Source organism: Saccharomycodes ludwigii, chromosome IV (genome assembly GCF_020623625.1).
Source record: "Saccharomycodes ludwigii strain NBRC 1722 chromosome IV, whole genome shotgun sequence".
NCBI classification, from domain to species: domain Eukaryota; kingdom Fungi; phylum Ascomycota; class Saccharomycetes; order Saccharomycodales; family Saccharomycodaceae; genus Saccharomycodes; species Saccharomycodes ludwigii.
Genome location: NC_060203.1, coordinates 552,825 through 580,251, shown reverse-complemented (window position 1 = coordinate 580,251; position 27,427 = coordinate 552,825). Strand labels below are relative to the sequence as shown.

Genomic DNA, 27,427 nt, shown 5'->3' with positions numbered 1-27,427 from the left:
TTTAATATGCTAAAGTTTCATGGAGGAAAAAGCTTGTTTTCCAGTTATAAAAATAGCCAAGCAAATATACTAAGGAAATATCCCGTTGGCGCAATATACCATGGATTTGAAATCAAACGTATTTTACCAGTTCCTGAATTGCAATTGACGGCAATAGACTTTGAACACCAAAAAACAGGCGCACACCATTTACACATTGATAGAGATGACAATAATAATGTGTTAAGTGTTGCCTTTAAGACAAATCCACCAAATTCAACAGGTGTTCCTCACATTTTGGAACATACAACGCTATGTGGATCCGCTAAGTATCCTGTTAGGGATCCATTTTTCAAAATGTTAAACAGGTCATTATCTAATTTTATGAATGCCATGACTGCCCATGATTATACATTTTATCCATTTGCAACTACAAATCCCAAAGATTTTTCCAATCTTAGAGACGTTTATTTGGATGCTACGTTTAATCCATTATTAAAGGAAACAGATTTTTACCAAGAAGGTTGGAGACTAGAACATGAGGTGACTGAAGATCGTAAGACACCCTTGGTGTTCAAAGGTGTTGTGTATAATGAAATGAAGGGACAAGTCTCCAATGCCAGCTATTATTTTTGGATTAAATTTCAAGAAGCAATTTATCCATCTTTAAATAATTCTGGTGGCGATCCAAGAAAAATTACCGACTTGTATCATCATGAACTAGTTGATTTTCACCATAAGAATTATCATCCTTCTAATTGCAAAAGTTATACATACGGCAATTTCCCTGTGCAGACTACATTAAGGGCACTGGACGAAAAATTTGTTGTTTACGGTAAACGTGTCAAGAAAACTTCTTCCAAGGACCCAATATTGTTAAAACCTATTGATTTACCTGAAACTGGTATAAAAGTAAAAAAAGAAGGTCAATTAGATCCAATGTTACCGCCCGATAAACAATTGAAAATGTCAATTACATGGATATGTGGTGATCCTTCCAACATATATGAAACTTTCTTACTAAAAATCCTAGGAAATTTATTGTTTGATGGCCAAGGTTCTCCCTTTTATCAAAAATTAGTAGAAAGTGGGTTGGGCTATGAATATTCTGTAAACACAGGTGTAGAGTCCACTACAGCCAATAATTTTATTACAATCGGTGTCCAAGGTTGTAATAATGTTGAAAGAGTCAGGAAAGTTATTTTGGAAACTTTCCAAACTTGTATGAAACCCGATACTAAATATTTAGAGTCACATAAAATTGAAGCAATTGTAAATCAATTAGAATTATCTAAAAAGGATGAGAAAGCCAATTTTGGTTTGGGACTATTGTATTCTTTATTACCTGGATGGGTCAATAAGACAGATCCATTTGATGCCTTACTATTTGATGAGATTATTGAGCAACTAAGAAATGATTTCAAAGAACATGGTGTTAAATTATTTCAAGATATTTTAACGAAATATGTTATTGACAAACCTTCATTTGAGTTTGTTATGAAAGGCGTGGAAGATTTTAGTGAAAAATTAGAGCAGGAAGAACTTGGTCGTTTGAACAAAAAAATCATGAAATTAGATGAACAAGACAAAGAGGTGATTTATAACCGTGGTCTATTATTGAAAAAGATACAATCTGAAAAGGAGGATTTGAGCAGTTTGCCATCTTTGCAGATATCTGATATCTCCAAAACTGGTAGTGTTTATCCCGTTCATGTATCAACTGGTAGGAATGGCGACAATATTAAAGTATATCATCGTATTACGCATACTAATGGCATTTCCTATTTAAGTGCTAAAAAATCACTAAATACTGATATTCCACCAGACTTGCTTGAATTCTTGCCATTGTTTACTGCTTCTTTGACTAGTTTGGGAACATCTAAAGAAGAATTTACTGATATCGAGGATAAGATTAAGTTTCATACGGGAGGTGTCTCCATTGGTGTTAATGTTCATAGTAATCCAATAGACTGCAAGCCGGAACTGACATTGAATTTTTCGGGCTGGAGTTTGAATAGTAAAGTTGATCATATTTTTGACTTCTGGTCCAAGTTATTAATTGAAACAGATTTTCACAAACATAAAGAGAAGTTGAAAACTTTGATTAAATCTCTACAATCGAACACTTCAGGTGTTGCAGAAAGTGGACATTTGTATGCCGGTGCTTATGCTAGTGCCTCGTTATCCCGAGTTAAATCTCTTGAAGAAAAATTATTTTGGACTCATCAATCTCAATTTATCAACAAGATTTCTCACTTTTTAGATGATGGTGTTCAATTTGATGCTCAGGTTGTTTCCAAATTGAAGCTTTTGAAAAAACATCTCATTAACTCCAATGGCATTAAGTTATTTGTCGTTACTGATGACGAACAGCAAGTATCTCGTGTTGCCACAGATTTTGAAAAATATACAGTTGATCGTCTAAATGAGCACACCGTGCCAGATGTTGGAAAATACAATGTTATTGAAAACTTTCCTGTGTTACCTTCAAAGAAAAAAACTTTAATCAATTTCCCCTTCCAAGTGCATTATGTTGCAAGAGCATTGCCTGGTGTTCCATATATCCACAAAGATGGTCCAAAATTACAAGTTTTGTCAAAATTATTAACCTTTAAATACTTACACAGAGAAATTAGAGAAAAAGGTGGTGCATATGGTGGTGGTGCTACATATAGTGGATTGGATGGTATTTTTAGTTTTTACTCTTACAGGGATCCACATCCAATAAGATCTTTAGAAATTTTTGAAAATTGTAACATTGAAAGTTTCAAATGGACTGAGCAAGATCTAAATGAAGCCAAACTAACCATTTTTCAGAGTATTGATGCACCAACTGCTCCTAAAGCGGAGGGTTCTACATTTTTTAATTATGGTGTTACTGATGAGATGAAGCAACAAAGAAGAGATCGCTTGTTAGATGTTAAGTTAGCTGATGTATTTGAAGTTGGGAGAAATTATTTGAGTAACGCTGCTTTGGTTTCTGAAGCTGTAGTAGGGCCTAGAGGAACAGAAAAAGAGTTTAATGATGATAAAAAATGGGATATAGTGGAACCATATTAATATTTGGTTCGATATTAAGGTGTTAATAGATATATATATATAATGATTATATTTTGTATATAGTGGTTAATTGTATGATTATTATAAGATGAGAGCTTTTTCCTTTTTCGTTTTGAGAAAAGTGTATATTTGTTATTAACGTCTGTAAATTTTTTTTTTATTTTTTTTTTTTTGATTTCAACTTTTTTCTATATTTTAACAGATTTAAACAATAAAAGAATTGCATGAGAATCTACGTAGAGTGAATTTATAAGTTTTCTAACTGACAAAAAAAAAAAATTATTCATTAAAAACCATTAAAAGTTTTGCATTTCGCGCACAGTAAGAACAACAAATCAATTAAATGTCTAAATTTATATAAATAATATTTATAAGTATACTTTTATTTTTCTTTTTTTTTTTTTGTCTTTTCTCCCTCTTCATCATCTTCTTCTTCTTCTTCTTCTTCCTCTTCCTCTTCTTCTAGCACTTTTTTAAAAAAGAAAAAGTCTTTTTGATTTCCTTGGTTTGTTTATTTACTTTTATTCAAGAACATTAAACAAGGAGAGAAAAAAATTATAAAAATACTTGGTTTAGAATTTCACTTATAAGACATCAACACCATGTTGTTTCAGTATTTCTATTTTCTGTTTTCAATTTTCATTACTGTCATAACAGGCTTACGTTTTGAATTACAAGCCAAAGAAACTCCAGACCCATATTGTATTCGTGACTTTGTTTCTGAAGGCCAATTGGTCGTTGTAGATGTTGAATCTGATGGTCGTTTAGGCGATGGACAAGTGTTGAATATGGTTATTCGTGATACTGTTGGAAACGAATACAGGAGAAAGAAAGATTTAGTTGGAGAATTTCGTATTGCATTCAATGCACCATCAAACGCGGCATTTGATGTCTGTTTTGAAAACTTGTTAAAAGTTAAGGGTAAAGTTATGACCAGAAACATAGAATTAGATATCGAAATAGGTTCTCAAGCTCGTGACTGGAATAAGATTCAAGCTAATGAAAAGTTAAAGCCAGTGGAGGTTGAGTTACGTAGAATTGAAGAATTAACCGATGAAATAGTTGATGAACTACATTATTTAAAAGCTAGAGAGGAAAGATTAAGAGATACAAACGAAAGTACCAATAGAAGGGTCCAGAATTTTTCTGTAGCTATCATCTTTTTATTACTGGCTTTGGGAGTTTGGCAAATCAACTATTTACGCTATTATTTCAGGGCAAAACACATTATTTAGAATAAAAAATCATATAAGGAAAACATTCTTTTTAGTAGTAGTAGTAGTAGTATATACATAGTCATTAATGGTACTATATTTTTTTGTATTTGCAGACGGATGAATATTAGTTCTGGATCACTTTCCATGATTTCTTACAAAGCTACATTTCTTTATTCCAACATTCTTAATAGCCCAATTCTACCTAATAAATTTGCAAAGTCGATATACGTTATGAATGACCTTTTACCTCTTGTTGCACATTGTAGCATTTTAATCAAAATTTGAGGCTCTTGATTATTTGTGTCCTCATCGTTAGTAATGCTGTGAGCGTTTATTGATTCATTTATTTTTTGTAATTCTTTAATGCCTAAAATTTGGTTTTTATATTCAATTTCAGCAAATCTAGAAGGCTGCTCCTTCCTCTGAGAATAATCGACTAATAATTTCCAATATTGCATTATCAAGGGTTCATTATCTACATATATTAACAAATGATAAGTTACTTGCAATAATCTATTAAAATCAACTACTTGTGTGTTTTCAATGCATAGTTCATTTTGGTAATTAATTTTGTTATAAAGTACTGCTGGTAAAGATAAGCATTCAAAAAATGAAGAAAGATCTTTTAATAACATGTCTGACTCCAGACTAAATTCTAAATAAAGGTTTAATATCTCATCTTCTATCTGAGGCGGTATATTTGTTGGATTTAGAAATTTCTCGACTCTGGAGTAATCTTTTATTACATTTGATCTTTTATTATTGCTCTGTTTGTAAGTATTATTTTTTTTAGGAAAAGACATGGTACTAAATGTATCTTTTAAACTATTTTCTTGGTTTTTATATGTTTTAGAAGGTTGTTGGGAAATAATCATTTATGTGGAATTACGACTTGATATTACATACTAAATTTTTTAGTGTTGTTAAATGCAATTGTTTTTTATTTTTATTTTTATTTTTTTTTTTTTTAAACTTGTATTTTACATTATGGTATATCACACTGTACGAAAGTGAATACTTCATTCGTTATTTGTAATTTTCTTTTTTTTTTTTTTAATTAACAAAAACTTTTTTTTTTTTTTCCTTCTTTTTCCCCAATTTTTAATATAAACTTTCTTAGTTATACAGCTTGATATATTTGATTGTTACCAGCATTATATATGCAAAAAAGAAAAAAAAAAAAAAAAGATATAAATATATAAATAAATAAATAAGAAGAATACAAGCCACAGAAAAAGCGATAAATCGTAAAGAAGGTACAAGACATAGAAAAGTATTAATAAAACAAAAAAAAGATGAATTCTGAAAGTCCTTCTGTTCCATCTCCAGAAGAAAATGAGAACACACATGCACCCGTTATTGAATCTAATAACGAAAATGATAATTCTATTAAAAATAATGAAGACGAATCTCATAAAAGGACACACGATGCTATGAATGAAGAAATAGAAAAAAACAATGTAGGAGGGGAATCTGAAACTTTAGACCCAAAAAATGAGGGAAATGGCGCTGATGACAACAACAACGAGGACGAAGATGATGATGAAGATGAAGATGACGAAGACGAAGAAGAAGAAGACGAAGAGGAGGACACTATTCACTCCAAAAGACAACGTAGAGAACGGAACAGGTATTTGGATATTGAAGCCGAGGTTAGCGATGATGATGAGGATGAAGATGAAGATGAAGATGAATTAGTTCGTGAAGGATTTATTGCACCATCAGGTGAGGGTGGTGAAGAAGAAGTTGATGACACAGGTACTAACGACAGATTACATAGACAATTAGATGCGGATAGAGATAAAAATACCGAAGAAGATGCTCAAAAATTGGCCAAAGAATTTAGAGAAAGGTATGGGAGAAGCTCGTCGGCTCAATATAGAGCAGTTGCTCAAGATGGGTATGTTCCGCAGCGGTTCATGTTGCCCAGTGTTGATACTGCAACCGTTTGGGGTGTGCGTTGTAGACCTGGTAAAGAAAAGGAACTTGTTAAGAAGTTGTTTCAGAAAAAAATCAACCTAGATAAAACCATGGGTAAAAAAAGGTTGAAAATTTTATCTATTTTCCAAAGAGATAACTATCCGGGCAGAATATATATTGAAGCCCCTAAACAATCGGTCATTGAAAAATTTATTAATGGTGTTCCAGATGTTTACATTCAACAAAAACTCTTGGTTCCAGTCCAAGAGTTACCAATGCTTTTGAAAGCTACGAAATCTAGTGATGTTAAATTAGAAGAGGGCAGTTATGTCCGTATTAAGAGGAGTATATACAAGGGTGACTTAGCTGTTGTTGATCAAATTAGTGAAAATAATTTAGAGGTCATGTTGAAAATTGTTCCACGTTTGGATTATGGTAAAAGTGATGAAATTGATGAGTCCACCGGGAAGAGAAGAATGAAAAGACCAACATTAGCCCGCAGACCTCCACAACAATTGTTTAATCCGACCATGGCTCTAAGAATGGACCCTGAAAATTTATATAAGAGAGGTGATAACTCTTTTACTTATAGAAATGATGAATTTATCGATGGTTACCTATTTAAAAGTTTTAAGATTCAGTTTTTGGAGATTAACAACATACATCCGTCTGTTGAAGAATTATCCAGGTTTGGTAGTAAAGATGGTGATATCCAATTGAGTGCAATTTCACAGAGTTTGAAAAAGGCACAAGCTGCAAGGGCCATTTTTCAGCCTGGTGACCGGGTGGAGATTTTGAATGGTGAACAACGTGGCTCTAGGGGTATTGTTTCCACTGCGTCTTCTAGATCTATTGTTAGTATTAAATTGCCACAGTTTCCCAAGACTTTGGAATTCCCAATTTCCTCTTTACGGAAAATTTTCGAAGCTGGTGACCATGTAACCGTAGTCAGCGGTGATAATGCTGGCGATGCAGGTTTAGTGTTGGCTATTGATAACGGACAAGTTACTTTTGTGTCTGATCAAACAAGGGAGAATATAACCATTACATCCAACAACCTAAGTAAGTCTGTGGATTCTACACCTACCTCTGCGGATTATGCATTGCATGATATTGTAGAATTGAGCTCGAAAGGCGTTGCCTGTGTTATTCAAGCCGGTCATGATATTTTTAAAGTCATGGATGATTCAGGAAAGGTTTCTAGTATTACCAAAAGTTCTATTCTGAACAAAATCAACACTTCGCGTGTTAAGGTTGCATCTGTTGATTATAATGGTAGAGAAATTAAGATTGGTGATACAGTTGTAGAAAAAGTCGGTGCCCGTAGAGAGGGCCAAGTTTTGTATATACATGGACAAAATGTTTTCATATTGTCCAGAAGCTTGTCTGAAAACTCGGGTGTGTTTGTGGTTAACACTATGAATCTTGAATCTTTAGTATCCAAAGAATCTGCGCCATCTCTAGATTTGTCCAAGATGAATCCCGATGTTATTGCGAAAATGGGGCCACCAAAGTCGGCAACTCATGAAAAACAACAACAGGTTAGGTTTGGACGTGATGTTGCGTTTGGTAAAACAGTCAGAATTAGATTGCCAGGTTATAAAGGCCAGTTAGGTATTGTCAAAGATGTCAATGGAGACAAAGCTACTATAGAATTACATAGTAAAAGCAAGCATATTACAGTAGACAAAAGGAAGTTAATTTATTATAATAACGAAGGTGGGGAAGGTATTTTGTATGACGAATTAGTTAATAGACGCGGTAGATTACCACTATCTGCAAGCTCTGGTGGTAGAGGAAGAAATGGTATTTCATCTGGGCCAAGCTATGTTAGCAACGGTTTGCCAACTGGACCTGCTTCAATGGTGACAAATAATAGTATTGGTGCTGCTACACCTGGTTGGAGTGGTAGTTCTTTGGGTGGTGGTAAAACACCTGCAGTTAACGCTGGTGGTGCAACATCAACAATGGGTAACGGTGGTGCCAGTGCATGGGGTGGTGCTTCTACATGGGGTGGTGCTTCTACGTGGGGTGGTGCTAAAAATAGCAACGTTGGTGGAGGTTCCTCTGCTTGGGGTGGTAATAACGGAGGTACATCTACATGGGGTGGTAATGCTTCAACTTGGGGTGGTGGGAATAAATCAGCTTATGGTGGTGCTTCTTCATGGGCGTCTAATGATGGAGATGGATCTGTTTCCACTTGGGGTGGAAGATCTAGTTATGGTGGAAATAATTCTACATGGGGAGGCCAAACAAATTCCAACGGTAATGGCAACACATCGGCATGGGGTAATAAATCGGCATGGGGTAGCAGCAATAATGGTATTAATAATGGCAATAACAATAGAGGTGGGTCTTCAACTTGGGAAAGTGGTTAAAAATGTTTTTGGTTTTTACTTTTTTTTTTTTTTTTTTTTTTTTAATTCAGCTTTATTTTGTTTTCTTTTTTGTATAATGTTTTTAATACACTTTTTTAGTTTATATATATATATTTTTTTTTTTCACCTTTATTATTAAACTTTACAAAGTTATAGAAATCTATATACATGGAAAAAAAAAAAAAAATAAAAAAATATATGTGAGAACTGTTTATTTAGTATGAAGATCTGAAATAGATCTTGTTTAAAGCTTATTGTTGATGTTTCCCCCTTAATTATTACAATTATTCTCCTCTAGTTAGTTGTCGAACACTATTTTTGAATTCTGGACCAAACCAAGGGTTTTCTTTCAGCAACTTTTCTCTTTTTGGCCTCTTTAAATAATACATGACGTTTAGCTATTGGATCATATCTAATCTGTTTAACAAGTGGAGCACCTCTTTTAATAGCAAGCTGGCGAGAAAAGCCAGTTAAAGCGGTGGATATTAGCTTTATGACGGTAGTTTTGGATTTGACTTTAGCCATGATGGTGAATATTTATCTGTATGAGTATTGTAGATATTAGTGTTGGTTTTGTAGTAATAGATGTAAATAATGGTAAAGCATTAAGATGGTTAATATTTGAAGTGAGTATGCGATTAGAAGAAGATATTTAACAGTTTTTTTGGGGAAAGAAAGAAAAAGTGGTAGAAATAATCTTTAAGTTATGGTTAAAAAGAATGTGTGCGGGACACTCTGAGACGGTACTTTATTATACAAATCTAGCCCGGGTAAGTGGAATCAGAAATATAATATAATATGATATCTCTCAGAAACATCTGCACAGAGCTCTAACAACTAAAATATAACACGGAATTTTATCATTTTATTTCATTTTTTTTCCATCTTTTACAATTTTTTTTTGTTTTTTGGCTTTTCACCAAAAACTTTGAAAAAAAAAAAAAAAAGAAAAGGGAAAAAAAGGAAAAGAAAAAAGAAAAAAAATTTTTTTTCACTCTAAGTTAGAAAATCTATCTAAAAAAAATTAACTCTCTTTTTCGATACCTAATCAATCTTTTTTTAATAACTACTCTCACAACAATCACTATATTTAGTAGCCAAATTTAAAAAAGAAAAAAAAAGAAAAAAAAAAAAAAAAGTAAAAAGAAAAAAAAAAATAAAATGAGTGCTGTGGCTGATATACCAGAAAGACAAATTATCAATAACGATGATGGTACTAAAACCATTATTTCTTACACAATAGAAAATGGAACAAAATACAAGATCACACAAAAAGTGGCAGAGATTAAAGTTACTGAAAAAGTTAGCGCAACCATTGCTGAAAGAAAGAAATGGCATAAGTATGGTATTGAAAAAGATTCTAAGCCAGGTCCAGACCAATCCACCACTCAAATTGGTGAAGAGTATATTTTTAGATTGGGTCCAAACTGGAGACAATTGAATGAAGAAGCTGAGAAAAAACTCGATTTAGAAAGAAAAAGTACTGTACAAAGCATTAAATGTAGATACTGTGGTGGTCCCCATTTCAGTACCAAATGTCCAAATAAACCTAAAGACGGCAGCGTACCAACTAGGAAAACTGCTGCTTCCGTTGCTGCTGCCGCTGCTTCCAACATTACTTCAAGTACTTATGTCCCACCAAGTTTGAGAAGGAGAGAAGCTGACGCAAATGCTCAAGGTATCGATATTCTAGAAGCAAAGAAGCGTGAACAAGAAGCTAGAACTTTAAGATTAACTAACTTGAATGAAAGTGCCAATAAGGATGATCTAGTTAAAGGTTTGTTGGCACCATTTAGCAATTCTATTGAAAAGGCTGTTGTTGTTGAAAATAGAACCACTGGTAGATCTAGAGGGTTTGCTTATGTTACCTTTTCTACTGAGAAGCAAGCTGAAGTGGCTTTGGATTATGTGGATGGTAGAGGTTTCATGAACTTGATTATTCATGCTGATTGGTCTCAACCTAAGGATAAGAAATAAATGATAACTTGCTTTTTTTTTTTTTTTTTTTTTTTTCCTTTTTTTATATGTCCATTTGTTTTTATTCGTGATGTATTTTGAATTGTGTTCTGTCCTCCGATAAGTATTTCCATTATTTTGTACAATAAGTTTCCTGGCTTTTATAATATTGATATTAAGAGCTTTATTTTTATTTTTAATTACATAAATATATATATATATATATATATATATACATATGTATGAATTTAATTTAAAAAAAAATAGTAGTTGCTAAAAAAGAAAGGAAAAAAATATAATATGGCAAACGATATATATATATACATAGATATATATATGTGTGTATATAAATAGATAGATAATATTTTTAAACCCAGATCCCTTTGCCACGAGCCTCAATAGATTTACCTAGCTTATGGACTTGTTCGTGCCAACCAATTAATCTTTTGTGCATTTTCAAAATTTGCTGCTCATTCATTACTCTTGGTTGAACCCAAGTCACTAGAACTAATTCACTAACTTGATCAATCCTACCTTTTAATAGCCCTAAACTGATACTCTTCATAACTAAATGTTCAACCTCATCCCTATGTAAATGTGTAGCTTCCGCTATTTCAGTAAAGTTTAAGGTACGAACATTTTTAGCAGAAACCATTTCCACCAAAGTCATCAAACAAATCTTTTGTCTCAAAAAGGATTCGTTGTTGGCCAAAATTTCGATTTGTGGAACATATTGTTTGGAAATAAGTTCAAATTTGTCGAAATCGCCCAAAGTTAAAGCATTCAAAAACTCCAATAACCAAGTTTTGTCAGAATCAATATTTTCCATAATTGGATGTTGTAATAGTTCACCAAAATTATAGATCTTATCACCCAATAAGGCTGCTATACTTAAATTATACGCAATCTCTTTTTCCTGTACAACTGGTATTTTTGTTTCTTTGCTGGAAGATAAATACAATAAGATATTATAGTAGTACGAATTAAAGTCAGATTTGGTTTGATAGTAATAAGCACTGACAGAATAGTAAGCGCTTATAATTCTTAATGGCAATGTGTCATTATTTTCATCCAGAATTTGACTAACTTCATCCAATATATTCCTGGCCTCGGCTATTTTGTTTTGTTTTAAATAAATTCTGCAAATTTCTATACGTATCAATAATTCCCCATTTTCATGAGTTTTAAAACCATCATTTCTCTTTTTCTTAGAATCGATTTCTTTGAATTTCTCCATTAAGTTATTTAAATAACCCAAATTATCTTCATAATTCTCGTTACCAACTAAAGAGCATAGCAAAAAATCAACAACTTGTAATTGATTGAGTTTATCGACACAATTCCAAACAAATTGAGTAAATAAGCTTAGTTTAATTTCACTAGAACAAGTCTCGCTATGAAAAACAATTTTTAATCCCGTAGTTAATTGATTCCATAATTTCTGTTCGTAAAAATCAGCTAACTCAAAAAACATACTGCTGATATCAGAGTCTTCAATTTGCAAACGGATTGCAGTTAATACATTTAACATTTGTGCATCCATTGTTGTTTGAATATGTGTGTAAAGGGGAGAGGAAGGGGGGGTGGAGCTAACTGGTTGATTTCTCTTTGTTGCTTTTAAATAAAGAGCTGGAGATCTAAGAGTAAGCAATTTGTACACTTTATAATCTATACCATTTAAAAAAAAAAAAAAAAAAAAAAAAAAAAGGTATTTTACTAAAAATTAAAAAAAAAGAAAAATGGCGGTGGCAAAAAAAAAAAAAAAAAAGTAAAAAAAAATTAAAATAAACAAAATAAACAAAATAAAAAATAATTGTTTTACGGACTTTCGGCTTAGGTATTTTCGGATAGTTATATATATATATATATATGTTTCTATTTACGTTATGTTTTAATCTTAAAACTAAGTATTTAAATATTATAAAGTATAAAGTACAAAAGAAAAATCAGGAATTCTAGATATGAAATAAAGAACAATGGATGTTACGAGGAATAATCTTGGAATATTTCTAAAAGGAAAATAAAATTAACACGGTAATCTGAATTATAATTTGCCATCAAGTTTTAATTCCATGATTAAATGCAGTCCGTATCCAATCCGAATCAGTATAGAATATCCGTGCCATATTATCTTATAACACACATAACAACGGTATCTTGAAACTTTTAGATTTATTATAAGAACAAAAAAAAAAAAAGGCTACAGTCGAAAAAATCATATTAATAGTCATATAATCAATATATAAGATGATGGTGGTATAAATTAAATATGTGATTTATATATTTATACACAATTGATAAAACCTAAAAAAAAAAAAAAAAAAAAAAAAAGAAAAAAGAAAAAAGAAAAAATAGATTATTGTCGGACAAACAACACTAAATATGATTGACCAATTCTCTTGCATTTTTCCAAGAATCTAAAGAATCTTTGATCCACGATAAAATACATTTGGTTAAAACTCTCATCATATAATCCCATTTTTCGTCGAAATATGCAAATAAAGTAACTAATTCATAATCGATACTGGAATTAACTTCATTCATATCCTTCTTAATTAGTTCAAAACAATCCCTTAACTTTTCCAACTCTGTTTTTAATTTAATTATTTCCCTTTTTCTTTCCTCCTCTTGTTTCAAAAGAATAGTATCTTTGCTGCTGGTGCTTTGATTCAATCTATCAGTACTATCGGTATCACATGTAGGCGAAACTTGTTGAGCTTCAAGAGTTGGTGACAATGTTTTGTCATTAACATCAGCACTACTAATGCTGACATTATTGTTATTTATAATAGCATTAGAATTTTCATTGTGTACTGTTTTTACGCTACTTCTTCTACTACTATGAGTAGTATTACTGTTATCATCCTCGTTTCCATTCCCAGTTTCTGAAGTAAGTATGGCATTATTGCTACCGGTGGGGCCCAAAGCACCATTGGCATCTATCATATCATCCCTACTGTTTGTGCTTGCCAAAAAGGGGTGTGATTTCATAGTTGGGTCACTCTTTGGTAAACAAATACCATCCGTAGTCTTGCTTGATGATATTATTTTTTGTTTTTTTAAATTTTCCACTACTTTAGCAACGGTTCTAGATTCAGAAGCGTTTTTGGCCAAAGTTTCCTCAATCTTGGATAAATCAGTATCCATGTTTTCCAATTGTTTCAACGTTTTATTTCTTTTAATAATGGTCTTATCTATAATATAAAATTGTGTTAGTTTTAGTTTCCTAAATTTTAAAATTTTCTCAGATTCTTCAATCAATTGAAGCATTTCGCAAACTGGTTCCTCCAAATATTTTTGAAAATTAACAAACAACAATTCAGTAGAAACATATGATATATCAATGGCTTGGCCTATTTTTTCAATGCCTTTAGATAGTTCAGTAACTTTATATGTTGAAAATATGTGATTTTCTAAACTAAATGCATTATAATATGCACCTAATTCAGCTAACGATTTGGTTAGCTGTTCATAATGGTGTTTTTCTTGTTTAGAAATTTTCCAAATAGTACGACAATTTTCATAATAAAAATGTAGAAACTTTTCATATTTCCTAAACTTTGGAGAGTCAATTGTGGAATCCGCGGCAGTCAAATATTGCGGGTCCAAAACTATATGCGAGGGCACTGGCAATAATAAATGCAATGGGCTAGGTTTAGTTGGAGCCAAAGGTGGTGCCAATAATGTATTGGTTGGCAAAATAGAGATCGGTGGGGACGATAACACCTTAGACCAAGTGTACTCTGGATTTAAAAACTTTGCAAAGACAACACAATCCCTAATCTCTTTATGAGAATAACAGTTATTTAAAAAAACAGTCAACAAGCGCTTCCGTTTTTCAATAGTTTTCAAATCGTTTTCAGCACTTAAGGGGTTCAAAAAATATTTGATTAAGGGATGCTTGGATGGTATAACTGGGATAATGATGGTAGGCAACAATTTACATAGCGATTGGCGCAAGCTATCAAATTCAGAATATCTTCTTGTGACTAGTTGTGAATTAAATGAAATGGTATAGCCAATAGCATATTTCCCCAGGCTGTTTCTGTATTGACCTGCTTCTATTATTTGTATTGGGAAGCGATACTTGTCTCCAATTCCAGTGGCGCCATCTGGTAAATTGTGCGTACTATCGTTACTATTAGAGACAATGTTTTTCAAATCGGCGTAGGAAACAATATAACCTTCATCTTTATCATTATGGTTATTCATATTATTACTGTTAGTAGAAGCGATGCTATTGGAGTAATTTTCAATATTGCCGCTATTGGTTTTAATTGTTGCATAGTTGCTTCCAAATAATTGTTGTGAATAATTATCTTTTAACTGTTCGTGAGAGGGATTATTAGCTGTTGTTGTAGATGACGAATAATCCTCATTATTATTATTATTATTATTATTATTATTATTATTATGGTAACGATGATGAACAGAGTCATTGCGTTCTTCTAGGACTGCAGCAATACCAGATGCATACATATGGTTTGTTCCTGAATATGGGTTATTATCTTCTTCTTCCTCTTCTTCTTCCTCTTCTTCTTCGTCATCATATCCATCGTCATCATTGTGTTCATTGCCAAAATCTATTTCTTCATGAGTCTTGTTATTTCTAGAATCTGACATCATATTATTATTATTATTATCTTCATCGCTAGCATTATTATCATGTAGTAATCCAACAAAGGATACACCACTGGATGGTTCCATGCTATTAGTATTTTTGATATTAGTATTATTATTATTGTAAATGTAAGTAGTAGTGATAAAAGTCACTTTTATTTTAGTTTCTAGTATGTATTTAAAGATTAATAATGCCCTATTTATTTTTATACATTTTATTTTATTGCTTAACATTAAACAGTGTAATAATAGCCAAGATAAACATTTACTAAAGATAGCGCTAATAATTGATATTATGCATCAAAATTAAAAAAAAAACCAATAAAAAAACAAAACAATAACAATAACAAAGAATTTGTTCCAATTATCTCCCTCCTTATTTATCTTGTGTCTCCTTCGCAATCTCGTCTTGTCTCGTCATAAAAATATATATATATATATAATTACTTTACTATTTCTTTTTTGACTAAAATAAACAAGAGTTTTCTCTGCGACTGGACGACCGGAGATCCCTGGGCTACAAGTAATATAGTTCCACGCAATCCGGGTTATAACTTTATTCTCCCTCCGTAGAAAAGAAACAAGAAAAATAAAATTATTTTTTTAATAGTAAATATAACTAACAGACAAAATCCAATAAGAGAATACAGTATACAAAACAACAAAATCATTATAAAATATAATACCATTTAATACAATTTAATTGCTTTTTAATATTTCCCTTTTCTTTCCTTTTCTAATATATATATATATATAGAGCAAGAACAAATATACAATTGAGTGTACTGCATCCATAAGGTATATAATTACATCTAGAAATATATTTACATCAAACAATATGTCATTGGAATCTAAACGTATGTTTTCATCTATTTAGCCCCTTAACTTCATCAGATATTTTTTTGTTATAAGATTATAAATGATGTAAAGTGATCTATCAATTAAACGAATTATTAATTCAATAGGAAAATATTGTTTTTATTATTATTATTATTATTGCCTTTTTTTTTACTAACAAATATCTAACATTATATTAATATTTAATAATATTAGATTTTTTTTCTTTGTTTCTTCCTTTTTCTTTTATATTTATAAACAGCCATTTTAAAAGCTTGTGATATTGTATGTTGTTTCCCTTCCCCTTATCTATTTACCACTTCCCCCTATTACTTAGTTTAATACAATAATTTACTAACAACATAACGAGACATTAGATGTTATTATTACGCCATATTACCAGTAATATCAATAATAATAATAATACTCTCAACCGCCATGAATACATTTTTATTTTATGTATTATACGACTAAAAAAAAAAATAAAAAAATAGTCTGATGATTTAAAAGATAAAGTATTACAAATAGCAGAGGAAGCCCTGGACAAACACCAATTGGAACGTGAAATTGCTGCCTACATTAAAAAAAAGTTGGATGAAGAAGAAGGTGCTTTGTGGCACGTTATTGTTGGTAAGAACTTCGGTAGTTACGTTACCCATGAAAAGGGATATTTTATTTATTTTTATATTAACAATTTAGCCTTTTTAGTTTTTAAAACTGCTTAAATAATAATAATAATAAATAAACAAATGAAAATAAAAATAATTAATTAATTAATAAAATAAATAAAGCTCAATATCTATATATATGCACTTATTGTATGTTGAAAAAACAATCTAAAGAGAAAGAATGAAAGAAATAATAAAAAAAAAAAAAAAAAAAAAAAAAAAAAAGAAACAACTCAATCAATAAGTTTCAGTACGTACAACATCGATGTGTAAGTTTTTATCTTTTTCTTCAGCATTATCGACTTCGGTAACGGTCATATCAGTGATATTTTGGTTTTCCATACTAGAGCTAATACCAAGACTTTCAACATCAGTTGAACCACTTTTTTTATTTTGTAAACCCATACTACTAATATCATACCCATTAGCAGCTAAGTATTCCAAATATCTTTTATCTTCCTGGCCACTCGAATATTGATTAACACTAGGCAAAAAAAACAAAGCTAAAACACCAGCAAAACAACATAATGATGAAGATACCCAGTATGGTGCTTGCAAACCAGTAGTTGAATCATATCCACCATGACTTTTAATAATAGCCGGGAAAACCCAGGTACCAACAAAAGCACCAATTTTCCCCACTGCAGCAGCAATAGAATAGTATTGACCTTTAATTGGAGTTGCTACAGTATTAGAAGCCAATAAACCGATGGTATCACCAACAAATTCACCTAACGCCATAAAAATACCATAAACAACAACAAATGCACCAATTTCTGTTCTTAACGTTTTAAAACACCCAGCCAAAATGTATCCCACCATGGCTTGCAACAAAACACCGCTAACCAGAGTCAATCTCGGACCGATATAATCAGCCAAGTATGCGCCAATAAACGCACCTGGCAAATAAAATAAATTGAAAACAATGTTCCAACCAAAGGTTTTAACCAACGAGGTATCTTCACCCAAAATAATATCTAAAATTAGAGATGAATAAGTACCAAAGGCATAAGCAGAAAAATCATAGATAAACCAAATAATGGCGACAACTGCTAATCTAAACCAATAAAACTTAATACTTAACCAATAAGGGGGAGTTTTATTAAACTTGGTTCTTTTAAACTTTTCACCTTCTTTATATTTCAATCTCATGAAAAATAATGACAAGGGTGGAATTGCACCTAAACCTAACGTTATACGCCAAACTGGTTGTAAATGCTTAGTGCCACAAATTCTTAGCATGACTAATGGAACAACACTGCTTGCAACAAAACCGAAATCAATCATAAAGTTGGTAAACCAACAAAACCATCTATTTCTCTTGCCCGCCGGTAACAAACTAGCGGCCTCCTGGGCAGCAACTGAACCAGCAGGATATTCTGAACCGATACCAATACCTAAGAAAAATCTATAGGCGGTAACAGCCGCAAACAACCCACCAGCATTAGTACCAGTGGTACCCACACCCCAAGCACCAGAACACAATATACTAAACAAGATAATGATTAAAGTACCAACAATCATAGCATTTTTTCTGGAATAATTATCGGATATATAACCAAATGTTAATTGTCCGACAACTGTACCAACAAAAGCAATACTGCTGACGTTTTGTATAGCTCTTGAATTAGTGTATTGTTTACCATAAATTTGACTCAAACAAGTAGAAGCAGTACCAATAGAGTTATTAACATATCCATCTGAAAATAGGCCTCGCACCTGTAGTGAATATAGGCCAATATTTGGAAACATTGCTATGCTTCTTAGGGGTTTCAGATAGATCAGTAGTAACACTATCGTATTCTTCATCTTGGTTTGAATCACCTTCAACAACCCCAACTACATTATTGTCCTTAGAAATGTGCTCAGTACTAACAGTGCTTTTTTTGGAAAGTAATTCTGGGACGAAAGTTTCATCTTCCAAAGTGTACTTTTCAACAAATGGTAAATTTAATTCTTTTCTACTTTTAGCTATCCAGCCGGTAGTAAGATCTTTAAAAGAGTGGGGTAAATCTCTAGTGACGGGGTTAGTTAAATGTAGGTTAGTATCTTCTTCTTTGAATAATGGAGACATGATTTTCTTTTTTTTTCCTTTAAAAATTAAAAAATTTTTTTTTTGCGTTACTTTTTCTCTTTGGCTGACGTTTCCGTTTCCTTATAGTTTACTTGTTCTGTCGTTATGAATAAAAAGTGTCAACACAAGAAGATAAAAATAAGGAAAAAAAAAGATGTTGTAACAAGAATTGAATAGACATGGAATTTTAAAAAAAAAAATAAGATTTCTTAAATTAAAATATAGTTCTTTGATGGGAAGTAAGAGATAGATAGAGAGAGAAATGAATCTTTTAAAAGAAAAAAAAAAAATGGAAAAAATTAGAAAAAAATAGAAAAAAAAAAGTTGAATGTAATCAATTCATTTGTCTACTTTATATATGTATTAATTCTCTATTTTTTTATTAATATTTTATCGATCGAACATTACAATAATAAGAAGAAAAGAATCTATCCCAAAAGCAGTAATTTTTCTTTTGTTAGGAATCGAGAATAATTAGCATGGAAACAATAAAAAAAAAAGGATAGCCAATCATTATAAAATTTCATTACTGTGCATGTGAAAAATTTAATTAAAAAATTTAAAAAAAAATAAAAAAAAAACAAAAAAAAAATTGTGATTAGATGTTAAGAAAAAAGATTTGCATTATGAATATATGAAAAGCAAATAAACATTAGCATTAAAACTAAAATGAAATTGTTATTTCATATTGGCACGTTGACCCAAAGAATTGGCCTTTAATTTTTTTTTTTTTTTTTTTTTTTCCTTTTTTTTTAGAACCCAATAAACGGCTTAATCATTAAACGTGCCATATATTATGCTCTTTTTTTTATTTTATTTTACAACCAGCCAAACATATTACGCCAAGAAATGAAAACTACCCCATCCAATTCTTTTCTTTTGACACGTTTATCCTAATTAATTAACCACTTTACTAAACAAATAGTCTAAAACATGTCAAAACATGTCATGTATTGTGCCTATATCAGTTATTATTATTATTATTATTATTTTTTTTTTTTTTTTGTTATTATAAATTAATACTTTCTTTAAACCCACGTGTGTCACAAATAATATTAACCACGAGTCTAATAATATATGTAATAAAGCTGAAAACAAAAAAAAAAAAAAGGAGCCATCTAAAAATGCTGAATAATACTATTCAAAAAAAAAAAAAAAAAAAAAAAAAAGCTTTATGCCATATTACTTGTAAACTTGGGAATTATGGCGTTAAGGAATTATTCTCGTTAATAATATTACTAGTAATAGACTTATCATTATTAGAATAAAAGTTGGAGGTCTCTGAAAATTTAGCACCTTTTAATATATTTCCTTTATCGCATCCGACTCAAGCTCCCTACCAACTACTTTTTTCTTTGTACTTTATGCACATTTTATCATTATGCTGTGCTCGGCATTTACAAATTTTATAATTGTTACCTTCGCTTTAACTTAAAATGTCGGTATCATTTCTACAAATAATTATAATAAGTTTTATGGATTATTAACATATATAATTATTTCCCTAAACATTACTGAAATCAAGTAAAGAATGCACTGTCCCTCCCCCTTCCCGACTCCGAGTTTCACGCCCTGTGTGATCAATATCACGTCTTTTTTTATTTATTTATTTGTCTACTTTTTGTCTTACTTTATTATTGACAATGCTGTCATCATCGAATGTTATTTGTGTTGTGAAGAAAAAAAGAAACTATTGCAAATAACATGTCCCTATTATTTTATATTTTTACCTTAAATAATTCCAATGTTTTGCTAACTTACCTAATACATTGATGCTCTTTGATAGTTTATGGACTAACTTTTTTCAATAGAGACTTAGTGATTACCAAGATTTCTCGCCGTATATCCTTAATGACACCAAGATTTCTACTGTTGAATCATTCATTCTTATACAAATACACTTGTATATTATTTTCCACTTAATAGTTTTCTTAAAGTTATAAATATACATTGCTATCAAGTACAATAACAACAAGTTTTTTTTTAAAAAAAAAAACAGAATAAATAACATATTTCTCAGCGTTATAAATGAAGATCAAGACCTATTATCATTTCCATGTTTTTTGTTTCTTTTTTTTTTTTTTTTTACATATGTATTATTTTTTTTTTATTAATTTTTACAGACATGAATATATATGTATAAACTATCGATATTTTTTCTTTTTTTTTTTTTTTATTCTTTCTTTAAGTATTCTATATAAGTTTATTAACTAGTTAAATAGATACAGATTTTTTGGTTTCTTTTATTCATTTGGTTCTAGGTCAATTTAATTTATTTTAAAAACAAAGTCACCAAAAAGAGGGGGGAAAAAAAAAATACAAAAAACGTGGTGCGAAAAAAAAAAAAAAAAAATTCAAGGTAAAATTTGTTCAATATAACTATTCTCATTTGGTTTTTTCTAAAGGCTTTTTAGCAACGAATAACATCATTGGAGTAAACAACTTTTCTCTACCACCATCAACTAAACCAATAGCAGCCTCTTCCAAAGCATATGTGACTTGAGCAGAACCAGCTGGAGCAACACCAACTTTTTCTAATAAAGTAACTAAACCAGTAGTAACTTTTCTACCAAGAAAAGATGTTCTGAAAAAGGTAGCCAAATCACTCAAAGTTTGAACATATTTCCATTCACCAGTTAATGGATAATACCATGGAACTTCATCGTCATTGTCGGCTAAATCTTCACTTTCTAAAATCTGAAATCCAACTTTGTTCAAGGCATCAACAGCAACGCTCTTCTTATACATCTTTGGAATACCATCACCCAACTCAATTTCATAAGCAATCTTTCTGTGTTCAGGATTGGAAGGATCATATTTATCGGTCATAACCCACTCGTAAACAGCAAAAATACCACCTGGCTTCAATACTTTATAAATTTCGCCATAAACACCTTCTAAAGTAGGTGCATGGACCGTGGCTTCAATGGCATAAACTTTGTCAAAAGTATTTGGATCAAATTCCATATGCATAAAATCACCCTTAACAAAACTTAGTTTATCATCTAGTTTGAATTTCTTGGCGTAATAAGTAGCTTTAGCAAGCTGATAATCATTATTATTCAGACCAATAATATTACATCCGGTAAAACGGCAAATTTCTCTTGCTGGACCACCAATACCACAGCCCACATCCAACACCAAATCATCCTTTTGAATGTCAGCTTTGTAAGCTAGATAATGTTCATGTCTAGCAACAGAAGCTTGGAAATTTTCACCTTTGTAAAATCTTGAAAAATGAAACGAGGAACCCCAACCATATTCATAAAAATCGGTAACAACATTATAATACGAATGTGTTGATTCATTATAATCTTCTAGTCTACGTTTTTCAGCTTCCGTGTCCATTTTACCATCCCAATGCTTCAAATATTTAGCAACTGCCTCCTTTTGGGCATCATTGTTTTTGGATAATAAAGCAGACATACCGGATTTAGTACCAATATCTTTACCATACAATTCTTTGGCAAATTGAGCTTGTCTGTTTCTTAAATTATCGGAAGAAGTGCTGATCGTTGCTGTTGAAGAACTGTCTGTGTTCATTTTGTTATATTTTTAATTGATCTTTTTATCTTGATGTTTTGATCGGTAGTTTTAGTTAATTGTAATATATAGAAATATTATATAAAGCTTAATCCTCAACACCTTTTGAAAACACAGCTGTAGCACAAAGAAAAAGAGAAAGAAAAAATTTTTTTTCTAATAGAACTTAGAGTAAACTATGACCAACAATATATAAAGACTAATTTATTTAAATATTTTTTCTTTAGAAATTTTTAAAGCTTATCAGAAAAAAATGTTTTATTTGTTTTTAAATATATAAATGATAATTCAAACTAAGAACGGAATCAGCAGCAAACCAAAAAAAAAAAAATTTTATTATGAGAAAAAAAAAAAAAATTGGTTTTGGCACTGTTTCTATGCTTTTGTGTTATTCTGTTAGGGGGGTGGTAAGTAATTCTCTACGTAGAAGTCTCGGTCCTTTTCACTTTTTCGTTTATAATGCATGCCTCTCGTTTATAAAATACATAAATGCGATGTCCGTTTAGAAAAACTACCAAAATAAAATAATCTCGCACCATCTAAAAAAAAAAAAAAAAAAAAAAAAAAAAATTCTTTATGAACGACAGCAAACAAATTGAAAAGAAAAGGAAAAAGAAAAAGAAAAAAAAAAAAAAAAAAAAAATAAATCTCACACTTAGAAAAAAGGCTAGAAATAATTATTATTAATATTATTGTATATTTATTTATATAACATTTTTTTTTTTTGTTTTTGTTTTTGTACCTTATATTACTAACTATCTATGAAAAACTGTAATAATGAGCTCTACATCACTTGAAAAAAATAATATATTAATGTTTTATGTATGCTAACCATTTTACTCTAACATCTTCCTTCCTGCCTACACTTAATAAAACTTTAAACATTATTTACTACAAAGCATTTATATTAATCAAATTTATAGTATTGTTTGTTTATAAAGTTAGTGTATACGTCTGTTTCTCATTTACTTTGATTCATATGTCATATACAATTATTATTATTATTATTTTTCACAATATTTCACTACCATAGTGGTAAACTTGAACAATAAGTAGGTCAAAAAAACAAAAGAAGATTTTCCTAAGACTAGATCAGTTTCGTTATTAATTTTTTTTATCTTTTCACAATCTTGTATCCAGTAATTCACACAATATAATTTCAATTAATAATTTTTTTTTTTTTTAAAAAATTATTGCCTACTTGAAAATCAAACAATGTTATTTACATCATTGATAATGCTAAAAGCTACGACTTTTGACTTTCTCAAATTATATCTTACTTATATTTTCAGTAATATACTAATCTATGAAAACTGCTTAGGATTTATACATATATATATATTTTTCTTTCCATTGAATATTGGGCATATAAACAGAAAAGAAAGAGTAAAAAGAAAGAAAAAAAAAACTCAAATATTTAATATCTGAAAAGATACTGTCAAGAAAAACATTGAACCTTTAAAAGCTTTATTTAAAAATATAAAAAAATTTTTAAAAAAAAAAAAAAAAAAAAAGAAAGATATTCAACTACAAACCGTTTTACTTTAGATTATTTTCCTAGCAATTGTGGTCATGCCAAATATCAGTAATATTTTATTATAAAAAGTCTAGCGTAAATGTCGTTTTACAATGCTAGTAAATACTCAGTGCGCATTTTCTGTGTTTGTTAATTAATTAAATCAGTATCCTTTTTGTTATAATATACATTTCTTTTCTTTACTAAAGAAAAAAAAAACGTTTTCTTTTTCGCCACTTTCTCTCATCAAATTATACCTTTTTGTTATGAGCATCTCTCGTTTCTAAGAAAAATATAATATTGGAATTCATTTTATTTTACTTTTTTTTTTTTTCCTTTCTTTTTTGCCACCCGTAATTGTTACATGATTAAATTTTATTCCGACTTATAACCAAGCTAACTCTCTGCATTAATTTTTGAAATTATCGCAATATCCTTTAATAATTAACAAAAAAAAAAAGAAAAAAGAAAAAAGAAAAAAAGAAGGAAAAAAAGAAAGCAATACTGCCATTTTCACTAGTGTATGAACGTTTTCCAGAAGGAAAGGGTAAGTTTTTTAGCAAGCATAAAAACAGGATAAACGAAAAGGAAAGACGTAGCCTATTCGATCAAAGGGATTGCTATTAAAAATTACAGAAGAACTAGAAAAGTAGGCAAAGTTAAAAGACTCGATAAGGAAGTTGAACAAGTCTCAAAGACCTTAAATAACAAAAAAACAAAAAACAATAACAACAAAAAAAAAAAAGAAAAAAAAAAAGAAAAAAAAAAATGGCTTCAACTATATCACACACTAAAAACTCCAACAAGCATACAGATGAAAAAGAAAATATTTCATCTGAGGCGGAATCTCAAATTGGTAGTACCATTCCAAGTACTTCGAAAGATAGTTTAGGTATAACAAAAAAGAAACATAATAAGGCCGGCAGAAAACCATTAGACGATTCAAATGTAATAGATAAAAGGATTGCCCAAAATAGGGCAGCACAAAGAGCTTTCCGTGAACGTAAGGAACGTAGAATGAAGGAGTTAGAAAAGAGAGTTGAAGAGTTAGAACAAATACGGGAACAAAGTGAGATGGAAACTGACTTTTTAAGAAAGCAAGTTTCTACTTTAGTTGATGCATTGAAAAGGGCTAATCCAGAACAGAAATTACCTAATGAGGACTTACTTTTGAAATTCTTGGCAGATGCTGATTTTAGGAAGGTGAAGGATGATCGTGCTTTACCATTTAATAAAAAAAGTGGTATGGAAGACAATATGTCAAAATCTTCAAGCTCTTTTAAGGCTAGGGAAAGTTTACAGCAAAAAATGCTTTCTACCTTTGAATTCCCTTGGAAATTTAAAGGTCAACAACAGCCTTCTCCAACATCTTCAAACTCTCCTCTGCATGCCAGTACAAAAACTGATAGCACCAAAAAGTCTTTGAGTAATAACACTCCAACTTCCCATTCATCTTCTTCCCAATCTTCGTCCCTAGTGTTTGGTGATGGTTCAGACAATAATGACAGTAGTAATAATTTATCCAAGTTTATACCCGGAACCAACAGCCGTAGTAACGCAGATAGTAGCAAGAGCAGTTTATCTTATTTAAATCCAGCCATTGTAACCCCCGACAATAACGCGCTCTTAATTAGTAATGACATTGATATTGACGGTATTAATGATAATGGCTTTAACATATTGGGTGGCGGTGTTACTAAGGTCGGTAATATGGATACTTTTTCCAGCATTAACACAGAGGGTATAAATGGCTGTAATTTTAAAGATAATTTTGATGAGAAGGTCTCAACTTTCTGTCTGAAACTGAATGAGGCTTGTGGCACTAAGACTGAGCCGATACCCAAGGGACTAATATCAGATATACCAAATGAAAGTAGCTCTAGAAGCATTAACTCACCACCTTCACTGTCTTCAGATTCCTTTACAAACATGCCTTGTGATTCTGATATCACTACTATGAATAATAATAATAATGATAATAATGATAATAATGATAATAATAATAATAATAATAATAATACTAATAATGCTAATAATAATACTAATAATAATAATATAATTGACTCTTTGGGACTTCTAAGCCATAATACTGACGGTTTATCTTTAACAAACTCTTGGGATCAACAATCATACTCACCGAATACGATAATAAATAAAAATAATGGGCTAAATAGTCTCGCTACAACAGTAGCAACAACAGCAACAACTGCTACTACTAATAACACCAATGATATCAGTAGCAATTATTCCACGTTTGGGACTCCATCATTTGGTACACCATCTTTATTTTTCGATAATAATGATTTTCTCAATGTTTCAAATACTAACGCGAACGGAAAAAATATCGATGGTCTAAATAAGGACAGCAAATATATTTCTCCGGAGAAATATACTTCTTTTACCGTTTCAAACAATGTTCCCTTGATTGATTTTTCAGTGGCTTTCCCAGAATTTTTAAATGGTAGCGTTACCGGCGACGCTACAAACAACTCCAATAAGGCTAATAGTGCAATCTCAACCACTATACCACAGCATGTTATTGACTTTGAAAAGATTAAAGTGAATAGCATTGAGGAGGAGGAGGACGAGGAGGAAGATAACGAAATCGATGAGTATGATATAGTTGATAAGTTTATTAACATTGAACCACAACCCAAAGTTCCTACACCCATTGCTACCAATACCGTTGATGCTATTACGAATGTTGCGTCCCCCGTGCTTTCGGAGTACGCCACAAAACTGACCGGAGAAAAGCAGCAAAAGACGTATGACGGTAAAGCGCAGAACTGTATGCAAGAAATAGCTAACGAAGTTGTTCCAAATACTGACAGTAATTTGTTAAAATGTTCTGAGGTATGGGACCGTATAACTACACACCCTAGGTACACGGATATTGATATTGACGGATTATGTATCGAATTAAGAAATAAGGCCAAGTGTAGTGATAAAGGAGTTGTTATTAACAAGCAAGATTTGAATGCTGCTTTAGAAAGTTCTTTTCAATAATATTTGTTTAAGTTTTTTTGTTAACCTATAATTTTTCGGACCTCTGTTTTAATCTTATTATTATCATTATTATTATTTTATTTCAACATCAATAATAGTTTTCCTTAGAATTACATTCTTATTATATTACGAATCAATTCTATAACCTGTATGTGCTAATTCTTCTGTAAATATTTTTTTTTTTTTTTTTTTTTTTTTTTTTTTTTTTAATTTTAACAACACCCTCTTAAAAATTCATTATGTTTGTGGCATTTAAAGGTATGGCATAATAAAATTGGTTTTAAGATATCACCATTTTACGTTGTAAAGCATCTTTCTATTTCCTTTAATCTGCGCCGTGTTTGTCTATTAACTTATTTTTTCGTTATTTCCCGAAGTAAACACAAATTAAGAGGGGGAAAATGTACCTTTTTTTTTTAAAGTTCCACACAAACATTGGTAGGAAAAGATTCCACAATAAATGTTTTATACGCGGCTTTAACACAAATTTAGTTTATTGATTAACCTACATTTCAAGAAAGGTTGATTTCATTAATACATAATTTATTGTACCTGTACACGACAGGACTCATTACCTAAAATAATTACCCGGAAACAATTTTTATTGATTACCGGGCTTTGTGCTATTATTGTTCTCCGGTTTTTTTTTTTTT

The 27,427-nt window shown here is 30.8% G+C and overlaps 12 protein-coding genes across 12 annotated transcripts; 6 read left to right on the top strand and 6 right to left on the bottom strand.

The window, feature by feature from the left end:
- Positions 1-6: 6 nt before the first annotated feature.
- Positions 7-3,039, top strand: CYM1 (pitrilysin family metalloprotease; the record flags this gene model as incomplete). The annotated part of the gene is made up of 1 exon (XM_046077884.1): positions 7-3,039. One exon carries the CDS (start codon positions 7-9, stop codon positions 3,037-3,039), a length of 3,033 nt encoding a protein of 1,010 aa, XP_045934278.1.
- A 602-nt stretch (positions 3,040-3,641) lies between these two features.
- On the top strand, positions 3,642-4,274 carry ERV25 (Erv25p; the record flags this gene model as incomplete). Its single annotated transcript, XM_046077883.1, has 1 exon — positions 3,642-4,274. One exon carries the CDS (start codon positions 3,642-3,644, stop codon positions 4,272-4,274), a length of 633 nt encoding a protein of 210 aa, XP_045934277.1.
- A 152-nt stretch (positions 4,275-4,426) lies between these two features.
- RAD33 (Rad33p) lies at positions 4,427-5,131 on the bottom strand (the record flags this gene model as incomplete). Its single annotated transcript, XM_046077882.1, has 1 exon — positions 4,427-5,131. One exon carries the CDS (start codon positions 5,129-5,131, stop codon positions 4,427-4,429), a length of 705 nt encoding a protein of 234 aa, XP_045934276.1.
- Positions 5,132-5,551: 420 nt separating this feature from the next.
- On the top strand, positions 5,552-8,554 carry SPT5 (transcription elongation factor SPT5; the record flags this gene model as incomplete). The annotated part of the gene is made up of 1 exon (XM_046077881.1): positions 5,552-8,554. The coding sequence occupies one exon, from the start codon at positions 5,552-5,554 to the stop codon at positions 8,552-8,554; it is 3,003 nt and encodes a 1,000-aa protein (XP_045934275.1).
- A 312-nt stretch (positions 8,555-8,866) lies between these two features.
- On the bottom strand, positions 8,867-9,079 carry MRPL39 (mitochondrial 54S ribosomal protein bL33m; the record flags this gene model as incomplete). The annotated part of the gene is made up of 1 exon (XM_046077880.1): positions 8,867-9,079. One exon carries the CDS (start codon positions 9,077-9,079, stop codon positions 8,867-8,869), a length of 213 nt encoding a protein of 70 aa, XP_045934274.1.
- Positions 9,080-9,715: 636 nt separating this feature from the next.
- Positions 9,716-10,531, top strand: TIF35 (translation initiation factor eIF3 core subunit g; the record flags this gene model as incomplete). Its single annotated transcript, XM_046077879.1, has 1 exon — positions 9,716-10,531. One exon carries the CDS (start codon positions 9,716-9,718, stop codon positions 10,529-10,531), a length of 816 nt encoding a protein of 271 aa, XP_045934273.1.
- Positions 10,532-10,877: 346 nt separating this feature from the next.
- RPN9 (proteasome regulatory particle lid subunit RPN9) lies at positions 10,878-12,053 on the bottom strand (the record flags this gene model as incomplete). The annotated part of the gene is made up of 1 exon (XM_046077878.1): positions 10,878-12,053. The coding sequence occupies one exon, from the start codon at positions 12,051-12,053 to the stop codon at positions 10,878-10,880; it is 1,176 nt and encodes a 391-aa protein (XP_045934272.1).
- An 833-nt stretch (positions 12,054-12,886) lies between these two features.
- SNX41 (Snx41p) lies at positions 12,887-15,217 on the bottom strand (the record flags this gene model as incomplete). The annotated part of the gene is made up of 1 exon (XM_046077877.1): positions 12,887-15,217. One exon carries the CDS (start codon positions 15,215-15,217, stop codon positions 12,887-12,889), a length of 2,331 nt encoding a protein of 776 aa, XP_045934271.1.
- A 1,244-nt stretch (positions 15,218-16,461) lies between these two features.
- Positions 16,462-16,692, top strand: DYN2 (dynein light chain; the record flags this gene model as incomplete). Its single annotated transcript, XM_046081425.1, has 1 exon — positions 16,462-16,692. A coding segment is annotated over one exon (231 nt), but the record flags the coding sequence as incomplete, so codon positions are not given.
- A 180-nt stretch (positions 16,693-16,872) lies between these two features.
- SCDLUD_003310 (uncharacterized protein) lies at positions 16,873-18,709 on the bottom strand (the record flags this gene model as incomplete). Its single annotated transcript, XM_046077876.1, has 2 exons — positions 16,873-18,347; positions 18,430-18,709. The coding sequence occupies 2 exons, from the start codon at positions 18,707-18,709 to the stop codon at positions 16,873-16,875; spliced, it is 1,755 nt and encodes a 584-aa protein (XP_045934269.1).
- A 2,385-nt stretch (positions 18,710-21,094) lies between these two features.
- On the bottom strand, positions 21,095-22,252 carry ERG6 (sterol 24-C-methyltransferase; the record flags this gene model as incomplete). The annotated part of the gene is made up of 1 exon (XM_046077875.1): positions 21,095-22,252. The coding sequence occupies one exon, from the start codon at positions 22,250-22,252 to the stop codon at positions 21,095-21,097; it is 1,158 nt and encodes a 385-aa protein (XP_045934268.1).
- Positions 22,253-24,536: 2,284 nt separating this feature from the next.
- On the top strand, positions 24,537-26,774 carry SCDLUD_003308 (uncharacterized protein; the record flags this gene model as incomplete). The annotated part of the gene is made up of 1 exon (XM_046077874.1): positions 24,537-26,774. The coding sequence occupies one exon, from the start codon at positions 24,537-24,539 to the stop codon at positions 26,772-26,774; it is 2,238 nt and encodes a 745-aa protein (XP_045934267.1).
- Positions 26,775-27,427: the final 653 nt, after the last annotated feature.